Source organism: Lagopus leucura, unplaced genomic scaffold, assembly GCF_019238085.1.
Source record: "Lagopus leucura isolate 7727_CA_CO unplaced genomic scaffold, USGS_WTPT01 Super-Scaffold_100002, whole genome shotgun sequence".
In the NCBI taxonomy this organism is placed as follows: Eukaryota; Metazoa; Chordata; class Aves; order Galliformes; family Phasianidae; genus Lagopus; species Lagopus leucura.
Genome location: NW_024962263.1, coordinates 9,623,500 through 9,633,709, shown reverse-complemented (window position 1 = coordinate 9,633,709; position 10,210 = coordinate 9,623,500). Strand labels below are relative to the sequence as shown.

The 10,210-nt window shown below is 46.6% G+C and overlaps 1 protein-coding gene across 2 annotated transcripts in view; it reads left to right on the top strand.

Annotated features, from left to right (window-relative positions):
- The first annotated feature begins 9,281 nt into the window (after positions 1–9,281).
- The window catches only part of RREB1 (ras responsive element binding protein 1), a 122,477-nt gene continuing 121,548 nt past the window's right edge, over positions 9,282–10,210 (top strand). The window contains exon 1 of one of the 2 annotated variants that reach the window (XM_042869261.1): positions 9,282–9,465. In XM_042869261.1, coding sequence (XP_042725195.1) covers positions 9,426–9,465 — 40 coding nt within the window. In that variant the 5' untranslated portion in view covers positions 9,282–9,425. The remainder of the gene's footprint in view (positions 9,466–10,210) is intronic. The other variant, XM_042869260.1, reaches the window with a different exon arrangement.

Below are 10,210 nucleotides of genomic sequence, written 5' to 3'. Positions count from 1 at the left end.
GCAAGACACTTGGCATGGTTTTAGTTTGTGTGAAGACTGGACATAAATTCACAGAAACTGATGCGGTGGATGCCATGTAATGAAATCTTTTGGTCCCATTTCATTACTGCAGGCAAATGGGGCTTGTGCTCAGTGGTGGGGAGCAGCCACAGGAACTGGTTGTGGCTCACTGGCTGAGATAAGTTTATGCTGTTCCCTTTGGCAAATCATTGTCTTTTAAATTCCTCAATGCTTTGTTCAAAGTACAGCTGTGTTTCAATAATAACTTATTTCTGTATAATTCCAGTTCAGTGGTTTTTTATTACATATGCTGCTAACATTTTCACACGAGTACTCCAGCTGTACACCAGTTCTCTGCAGTCAGCACTAACCCAAAATCATGCCAGGAACTGTCTCTATTCGTTTCCCAGTTACTAAACTTTTGTAAGCTGAACTATTATACACCACTCTCATCTTATTTTCCCTTCATTCCACTGTTGTCTTGACTCTCCAAACCTCTGTTTTTTCTTCATGTTTAGCCCCAAGTTGCTGCCGCAAGGTTTTGCTGTAGCTATTTACACACAGTATTACCCAAGTACCAAGATTTAAAAGAACTGTCCACTTCTGAATATGAAATCTTGAGCCCTCTCTTTATTTTCCAGTATGACTGGGTAATGTGGTGTTCGTAGTAGAACGGGACTAACGATATCAGCTCTATTTAATCACCACATACAAGGAGGCACAGTGTATATTTCCTCTGCTTTGCTGTGTCAGTAACCGAGCGTCTAGACCAGAAACGTCATCTGCAGATCTGTCCTCAAGATTAAGCCAAGAAAAAAGTTCAGACTGTGGTGAATTGTGTCCATTGGCTGATGGACTGAGAGCTTAGCAGAAACAAGTGTTTCTGTTGTTCAAGCCTGTGCTCAGAGAACGACAGGCTACATCTTCTGAGGTGAATCATTCCTGCTGCTATAGCAGAAACCACAGCTCAGAATGCATCTCTTTCTCTGTTTTTTATTACATGTAACTACAACCATAGCAAAGCCTCAATAAATGTAAGTTAAAAATGAACAGGAGAAGAAATGAAGGATTCGTTTTCAGTTTGAGAGACCTTAATGCAACTTCCCAGCCATATGCACGTATGTGTGGGATAAACAGTTGTGGAGAACACTGGTGTCCTTCAGCAGATTTTAATACATGTATTTTAATACATGGACCACTGCTTAGAAAACACGATGGAGAATTCATCACATTCATTTTTATGTGTACTCTGAATCAGGCTTTGCACCCATGTCTCTAGAGGTAGACAGCCTGTGCTGTAATCCACTGTGCTACCAGTGTTCTCCTCAGTGCTTCTCTTGGGTTGCCTTCTGTATGACACTTATTCTAGTGAAGCTAAGCTCCAACCTCAGGCCTTTTCTGTTTGTTTCTTTGCATTTTATGACTTTTTTAAGGTGATTTTGCTAATCTATTCAGACTGCTGATTTGCACTCTAAGATACACTTTCAGCTGCTTCTGAGAGGGAAATGACATAGAGCAAAGCAGCTTAATCAAACAAATCCAGAAGGACAGTGTGAACTGAGTACATCAGATACATAATTTTAAGAATGGAGTGCTTTAAAGTACATAATTTCATGAACTGAATTCATAAACTTATTTATTTGCAGTTGCCATTTAATCAAATGTAATAACCAGTGAATTTAGAAAGCCACAGCAGTCTGTTATCAGTTTGCAACAAGTTGCAGGAAAAATTTTGCATGACTGTTAGGATCTCAGGATGTTCTTACAGGCACAAACCTCAAATAACATAACCCTTTGTCATAGGGACCCAGACCACCGACTGCAAGCTGAAACTGTGGACTTCAAATGTCTTCTGGCCTTTCTAATCACTCTGAGCTCTCTTGAGGAAGACACAGATGTCTGTGCACTATGCTTAGAAAACATTTCTTTCAAGAGTCGAGATTTCCACTCAGTGAATCATTTCAGGTAACAGCTCTGTTATGCTCATTTTAATAATAGTGGTTTGGGGTTTTTTTCATTTTCAAGTTTCAGTTTAGATAGAGCAGAGTTCCATCTGATCACCAAAGTCATTGAAAGGGGGAGGGGGAAAGATGTTTAGTAGCATATCTACCCAATCTACCCTCTACCAGATCTTCCCTCTCTCATTAAGAGAGATCTCACCTTACTTGTGTCTCACTGAAGGAAACAAGAATGTGAACTTATTATCTATAATATAAGTCGAAAACCCAAATGAAGGAAAATAGAAGAAGTTTTGAAAATAGTTTCTTCTTGATTATCCTTCATTTAAAAATCAAGACAATTGAATGATAAATGAAAGTATAAGTTTCAATAATATGACTCAAATCCTTTCATCCACATTTTCTTATCGTTCAGATACTTTCCAAGTACTGAGTCTTCTTTTCATGGCTAAGTATTTTCCTATGTGAATGCTCCAGAAATGATTGAAACCGCTTCTCTCTCACAGGCCCTCTGGTCCACGAGCCGGTGTTGCTCTGCCATGAGAAACCTTCTGCTGACAGTTTTTTGTGGTAGCTGTGAAAATAATTTCATTGTACCAGCAGAAGAATTCTTTTTGCCTGTCTTAATCCTACCTCTGCCATGGACAGTCTAATTGCACGCATGTGGGTGACTGTTTCGACAAGCATGGAGCTCTACCAGCTAGTTACATCTTTGCGTGCTGCAGCAGAAGTATATCTACTAGTTATAATTTCCATCAGCAATATTGTGCTTTTGCCAATATGGCTTATCTTATCATTGAATGCTGATGAAAGTGTAGCTCTGCACACATAGCTGTGAACATAAGCTGCTTTTGGTAGTGTAGCTCAGTTGTAACACCAGCTGCAAATCATACCCTTTTGTACATCTGCCTCATCTAAGTAGGCCTGCACAACTTTACAGCAGAGACCTGGCCCGAGGCAATTTTGCCTCTGGTTTAAGGAGGCACAAATTTAAGCACAAATTTAAGTGGGTACAAAGCACAAGGGGCCCTTTTCATGATCATTTACGGGACAGTTTCTTCTGCTCCCCCTTGATTCTTTGTTCACTGCATCCTCTGGCTATTTTTTCCCCGGTTGTTGTGTTCCTCTCTCCTCTTCCCCAAATCCTGTCACTGCAGCCTCCCCCAAGTTACATTAATCTCTGCCCTTGAAAGTTGTCCCTCTTTTCCCCTCCCTGCAGGGTAACTGCTCCCTTGCATACTTTCTTCATGACTGCTGCCTCACTTCCTATTTCTTCACCTCTCTGCTGCTTCCTGGCCCTGTCTGTTTTCTCCTGCTTTGTGGGCGCATCTCAAAGCACCGTCTACCGTGTTTCCCCTGGGCTGGTTGGGGTTTCCTTCTTCCCCACACAGTTTTCTACTCGCAGCTTTTCAGCTATATTTAGCTATGGCATGAAGTTAAGAAAATAAAAATGTAGGCTGAAGCGATCAAGGAAAACATCCTAACGGTAGCATCTGCAAGAGTATGGGCCAAGCTCCAGAGGGAAGCTGTTGAATACTCCCTAATTGAGGATGCTTTAAACTAACGTGGTACTGCATGGAGCTGTACTGTGGCAGTCACATGGAATGAACAGCAGGTATTCTTAATTTTAGCAGGGGATTGAACTTGATCTCCAGAGGTCCTCTCCAACCCCTATGGTTCTGTGACACGCTGTAAAGCCAACAGATAGTAAATAATGCTTTAGGTGGATGTTACTGCCTTCCTTCAGCTCCTGGTGTCTCTGCTGGTGCCAGAGCATCTTTTGAACAGCTGCAAATGAATAAATGGGCATTTATTTTGTTTGTCAGGGGTTTCAGAATCAGCTCTCCATAACAGATTGGACATAGGGAAACACACAGCTGGCTCACTACTTGCCTACACTAGGGAAAATAATCCCATTTAAACTAACAATCAATGAGGTGTGAGAGGCTGGGTGGTCAGTAAGATTGAATATGTCGTGCTCAGTACCAAAGCACAAACTGGGCACTAAACGTTAACTTATTTTTCCACGCGTGTATTTTTTGCATTTCCTGGCAGCAAACACTTCTCAGCAACAATGAGGAGTCTCAAATGAAGCAGAAGTATTGCAGTGGGTGGCTCTGCTTACCGTTGTTCTTTTTCCCACTCCGTCTCTACACGTAGCACGTGGGCTATACAACTTGTTTCTGAGGCTGTACAGTAGTGATCAGAGAACTGTTTGAGACTATAAATGTCAAACATCTGCTTGTTAGTTTGTCACGTTACAGTTTGGAGCAGTTTAGGCAATAAGTAGGCTGTGCCATTCCAAAATTTGCTAGGCAATTAAGTACGCACAGGTAGATTTTACTTGGTTTTATCCATGTAAAACACTCTACTTTTTAAAATCATCCTCTTTTGGGAATTTTGGTTATTAAAATTATAATAACACTCTTTTGTGCTCCTGCTGTTCTTTTTCACTGACAGGGATCAAGGACAGGCTAGTTGCTTGCACATCACTTTAGCCTGTCCCTACAGTTACCATTTTTATACAGGAAATAAATCTTAAAGTTTCCTGAAAGAATGGGTTGCAGTTGTTGATCTTCCCCAGAAAGGATTTAGAAACATTGACTATTGCTAAAATTGCTTTGTGGAATACTTTATGCAACTTTTTATGCCCTGAAATGAAGGGCTGGGGAAGGGAGTCCTTCATCAAGGTGGTCCAGTCCCAGGGCTGCTCTGCACTGCATCTGCCAGAGACTCCCACGGTGAAAGGATAGGAGATGGGAAAGCAACTGAGGCAGCCAGAGGCTCCCACCGGTCCTACAGTATGCCCAACATTCAGTGGTACATGGGGGAAAAAGCAGTCTGGGTTTCATGCTGCCTTTGTATTTCCAGATGAGTCCTCAGGCTAGAGGTGTTGTTCTTAGCTGGCTAGGTGAGTCAGCTGCAGGTCTGCTTTGCACTGCTGAAATGGCTTGAAGCAAACAGGGAGCAAACACTTCACATGCGAGCTCTTCTTTTTGCTGTGTGTTATCAGTAAAATGCTGCTGAGGAGAGGACATCAAGCAGTGGGGATGGCTTTGTACCTGAGAAAACCACACTAGGATTTTGAGGGAAAGATGAGTCTTATTGCCAGCCCTGCAACTGCTGTCCTGTTGAGATGTGAGGCAAACTGCTTAAACACTGTGCTACCCTGAGTTTTCTTTCACCCGCCAAAGGGTGATAGCAAGATAAATTTGCACTGAAGCAGTGGCCTTGACTTTCAGATCATCCAAAGCTGCCCTTGGAGATATGGGTGGGGTGGCTGCAAGAGCAAGTTTCACCACTCTGCCCGTATCTCCCTGGCTGCAGGATTTTCAGAGGCCAGGATAGCTGAGCATGGTGGTGCATCACATTTACCCACATACGGAAAATGGGGATGTTGTATGATATCGTGTCATCTGACAGCATCTGCTGCTGGTACTACATGGTGTGCCATCTTGTGTTGTTTTCCTCTGCTGGCATTCATCAAGCTTAGCCTTCCAAGCATTTTGCAGGAAATATGTTTAATTGAACTTCCCACTTTTTTTTTTTTTTCCCCTGGATAATTACCCTGCCTTTATGGTGGACACACTTGACAGTTCTGCTTTTACTCTCAAGGAGTTTTTGATTTAAGAAACCTATATTTCACTTGGAGAAGCAGCCCCTCAAAGCCAAAACAAAATCCTAAACCTAGAGGAGACCTAACAGTGGCATGTTTATTCAAGAAATACTCGGTTGAAATGTAAAGGAAATTTGAGCATTTCTCTTGGTCTTAAGGTTTATACAGACTTATTTCTCAATGCCCTCGGGGCAGCATTCTCTGTTCCTCCAAGTGCACTTTTCCCTGTGTTAGGATGTCAGCCGAATTCTGCCTCCTGGCAGGAGCGAGGCTGTCAGGCACAGGGCAGGGGCAAGGGGACGAGGAGATGTCAGTTTTGCTGCACCAGATGCTGTGCAGGCGTGAGCTGGAGCGGCGGATGGGACCTCTGATACTGGTAATCTCCTCTGCAGCTGGGCAGGGAGAGGAGCTGGACTCACCCAGCCTCTGGATGCAGCCTGGAAGTCAGGGCCTGCTCTGACTCCTGCAGCATGTACCTTGGCTAGTAAGAACTGACTTACACATAGCTGTTTTGGCTGAGAGTGATAAGTAAGCATTGCAAGAAATTAAAGTAACTTCTCAATACTGTGATCTAAAGCAGAAGACACTGGCAATGTCTAACAAGAGTAGAAAAAAACTGATGTTCTAGTTAATCTTTACCTCCCCTTTTAATGCCAACATTTGCTTTGGTCTCCTCACTTTAAGACATCATTTTATCCTCAAGCTGCAGCCTTCATGTAAGCTACATATCCTGTTTGTCTTCTCTCCTTGATCAGCTTTAATAACCATCTCTGATATTCGAACTGTAGGTAGGGGAAGAGTTGTCCTTCTCCTGGGACTGCAGCAGGTGACATTCCTGTCAGCAATATGGCTGTGTCACCCAGTGAGTGCATTTAATGGAACTAATGATACAGAAAATACCATCACTGAACAACTTCTTGTGTATGCACTGTTGTTACTGGTATTTAACAATGCAGCGTAGGAGCAGAGAGGTGTGTGAGGATGTGTAGGAGATGAAGAAAGTCTTCTTGCTCCTTATCATGTTTACCATCACTGCTGAGAATTGCTGTCACGATATCCAGAAAGTGCACAAACCATGTGCACTCTTAGGAAAACAGCAACTTGGTACTTTGGTTGTACAAATAGAGGAGATGGGACGAAACACAGAACGCAGATGGAAAGAAACACAGAATGAAAGGGTTATCTGTATCACTTAAGCAAAGCAGTAACATTTGAGGGAGTCATTTTACTCATAAAAGTGGTTTCTACTAGGCAAAAGTTATATCTACTTTCCCTTTCACTGGAATGAACAAATGAAAACTTCTGCTCAAGATTTCACATGCAGTCTCAGACCGCAGTGGGTTTTGACATCTGTAATGGCTCATAAAAGTTCAAATGATGGAAAGTTTGAAAACTGCATTTTAATTTCTCTTGCCCAGTGATAGCCCAGACTCAATTCCTAAGCTGTTAAAGACACAGAACTTTAGGCTCTTTCATAAACTTTGATAGTTACTGTTTTCCAGTTATTACCTGACTTTTTTTAACCTACAGCATTAACGTAACATGCACTGATTCACTTTTCATTAAATTTTTTTCTGTAAAAGAAGAGGTGCTTATAACGTAAAAATGTGTGATTTAAAAATTCATCACATCTTTTCCCCGAGCACTAAAATCCCGTTTTTCTTTCCAGCGTGAGATTTAGAATACTCGCATTATTTGCATTTCCATGCTTCTAGGGCAGATTTGAAATGCTGAAGTGAACACAGATCCAGTTTCCCTGGCCAGTCCTCCTGTGCAGGGTCTGCCTGAGCACCTTGAAGGTAGGAAATGCAGGGAGGGGGGTCAGAAACGTGACGGAGAGGTGGCCTGAAGCTCTTCAAGGAGCGTTCCAGAGGCTTTAGCCACAGGTGAATTAGATGTGAGCTGCCAGCCTGTAGAGAACACCGGTTGAAACGACAGCAACATATGCAAATATCTGTGCAAACAAGGCCTGAGGTTGTGAACTCTGGGCCTAACCTACGGCTGGTTTATATGAATGCACATCTGAGCTGAAACCGTGGCAGTCTTCTACTGTGAACATAAACGTTCTGAGGGCCAAGCTTGCAGTGGACAACTGCAGTTCAGTTCTGGGTTTAATTCGATGCCTGAAAGCAAAGATATTCATGTAAAGATGTGAGACACCTGCAGCGCTGTTAGATTTACTGACACCTTTACAGCTGCAGGTTGGCAGTTGGAATAGGGACAAGGATGAAAAAGGTGAAAGCACTTTGCACTGAATTTATTTTTAATGACTTCTCTTCATTGTGTTTGTTTGTTTGTTTTCATAAAGTAAGAACCCCATAGCCAAACAATTGCACTTTCTAATGCCTACTGTCTGGTGGGGTAAGCTGCACGCAGCTGTTCTGTCAGTCATCAGTTTGGCTCTGATGGATCTGTTGGCACTGAAATTTGCACACGAAGCTCACAGGTAGCACTGCACAAGGCCCACTTGGCAGCAGTTCAGCTTGCCGACACAGCCACAGCAAAGACCCCTAAGGTAAAGCTGAAGGTCTGCCTTCTGAATACGCCTGTGTACCTTTCACGTTGGCAGTTTTGGCATTTCCAGATCACCAGAACAGCAGATGTTTTACTTGCAGCCTGAAAGGGAGGATGGTTATCCCTGGGACAAAGCACAGCTCACATCTTTGGAGTGGGCTATGCGTATTCCTGACAGGGGTGCATTTATGTGGGATGGGCAGAGTTAAGGCAAGCTTAACACGGATGCCTCGCAGGCAAAAGAGCTGGTACCTGGGATGCCTCTCCCTCTCCATGCCAATCCCTCTCCATATGAATTCCCTTGCAGACTGAGCTAGGCTACCAGGTCTCTGGCACCAGCCGGGTGCCCCCAGGCCACACCTCGACACTAAGGGTGCCAGCTGCTGACTTCAGGTCCCACCTCCCGAATAGCAGCGCTAAGAGGCCAGGCTTTATTAGCTTAGAAATAGTGTTAATAACCATTTCCTTAAAGAGAAAGCCAGCTCCTCATTGAGGCACTCCTCGCAACCAGTTTTATTTGACTTTTTTTTTTTTCTCCCTCCCATCTTGCTCTCAGGATGGAGAGTTTACACATTGTGAGTGCATAAAACTAAAGTATTTGCCACACAGCTCCGGACTGGCTTTCCAGCCACATCCCTGTGACAACCTGCCTCCATCACCTGTTGAATCTTCCAGCTCACACTGCGGTACCACGACAGGGAGGAGCACACCCCGCTGCGTGCACGCACTCTGTAACCAGGTGCACCGCACAGCCCCCGCTCACACACAACGCGTTCTTGGAATGAGGTTTTGTTCAGCCTGTTTTGTTTCATCTGAGAGACTCCTGACCCCCGCGGGGACCCACAAACGTGCAGGATGAGCACTCCGTGAGGTAAAAAGTAAAGAAAAAGGGGACGGCAGGCAGCCGGCCGTGCCCGGGAGCTGCCTGGCGGCGGCGGCCGTCACCTGGCGAGGTGCGGGGGGGCCTCGCCGAGAGCCGCGCGGCAGCGGCTCCCCCCGCCCGGGGCACCCCGCGGGCCGGGCCGGGATGCTCCGCGCCCCAGGCGGCGACGGCGGCGCGTCCCCGGGAGGGAGCCGGCCGCCACGTGATGCGGTCCTTATCGGGCCGCGCGGGGCAGCGCGGGGGCGGGCCGGGGGCGGGGGCGGCCGCGCAGCGCGGCGCGGTGGGGTCCCGAAGCGCGCCCATCGCTCCCCTGCGGGGAGGCGCGGAGGACGGGAAGTTAGCGCGGAGTTGATGAACTTTGCACATCCCCAGAAACGCCATTTTGATTCCTTTTTCCGGAACAAGTTCGTGGCTCCCCGGCGGGCGCGCTGCCCCCGGCGCCCATCCCGGCGGCATGTCGCGGCGCAAGCAGCCCAGCCCCAGCAAAGTGCGCCGTAAGTACCGCGGGCCGCGCGCAACGCGGCGCTCCCCGCCCGCTGCTCCCCGGCGGCGAGGAGACGAGAGGAGAGCAGGAGTGGAGAGGAGGAAAATAAACTTTTCTTCTTTTTTTTTTTTTCCTTCTCCCCCCCCTTCGGGTGTCCGGGGGGGTGGGGAGGGAGCAGCTCGCGGTGGTGCGAATTTGCAAGCGCTTGTCGGGGGGGAAGGAAAAGTTTCCTTTTAAAAAAAAGGGGAGGAAAAAAGTTTGGCTGCCAGCGGTGGAGATGATGATGAGTTCGTGCAGCCTCCCTCTTCCCTTCCCCCGCTCCTCCCTCTCCTCTCCTCCCTCCGCGGCTCCTGGCTTTTTTTTTTTTTTTTTTTTTTTTTTTCCCCTTCCCTGTTGCAGACTTTCTACCAACCAGCGGCACCGGCCGCGGCGTTCTGCCTTCGGGACCTGATGCTCATCCATATTAAACCGTCTGAGCTCAGGAATCCGGCCAGATCATCCCCCCCTCCCGCTGCAAAGTTTATTTTTAACCAGCCAGCGCCGCGATTGGGATGGGGCTGCGAGGAAGCCACCTCTCGTAGCCCGGCGCCGGCAGCCCCCGGCCCGCAGCCCTTTAACTTCTCCCCGGGGCCCGCCCGGAGGCCGCAGCGAGGAGGCCGGGATGCAGGCGGCCCTCCGCAGGTACCGCATCCCCCCCCCACAACTTTCCGTCCCCCTCCCTCCCTCCTCCCCACCCCCCCCCCCCGCGCCTCCCT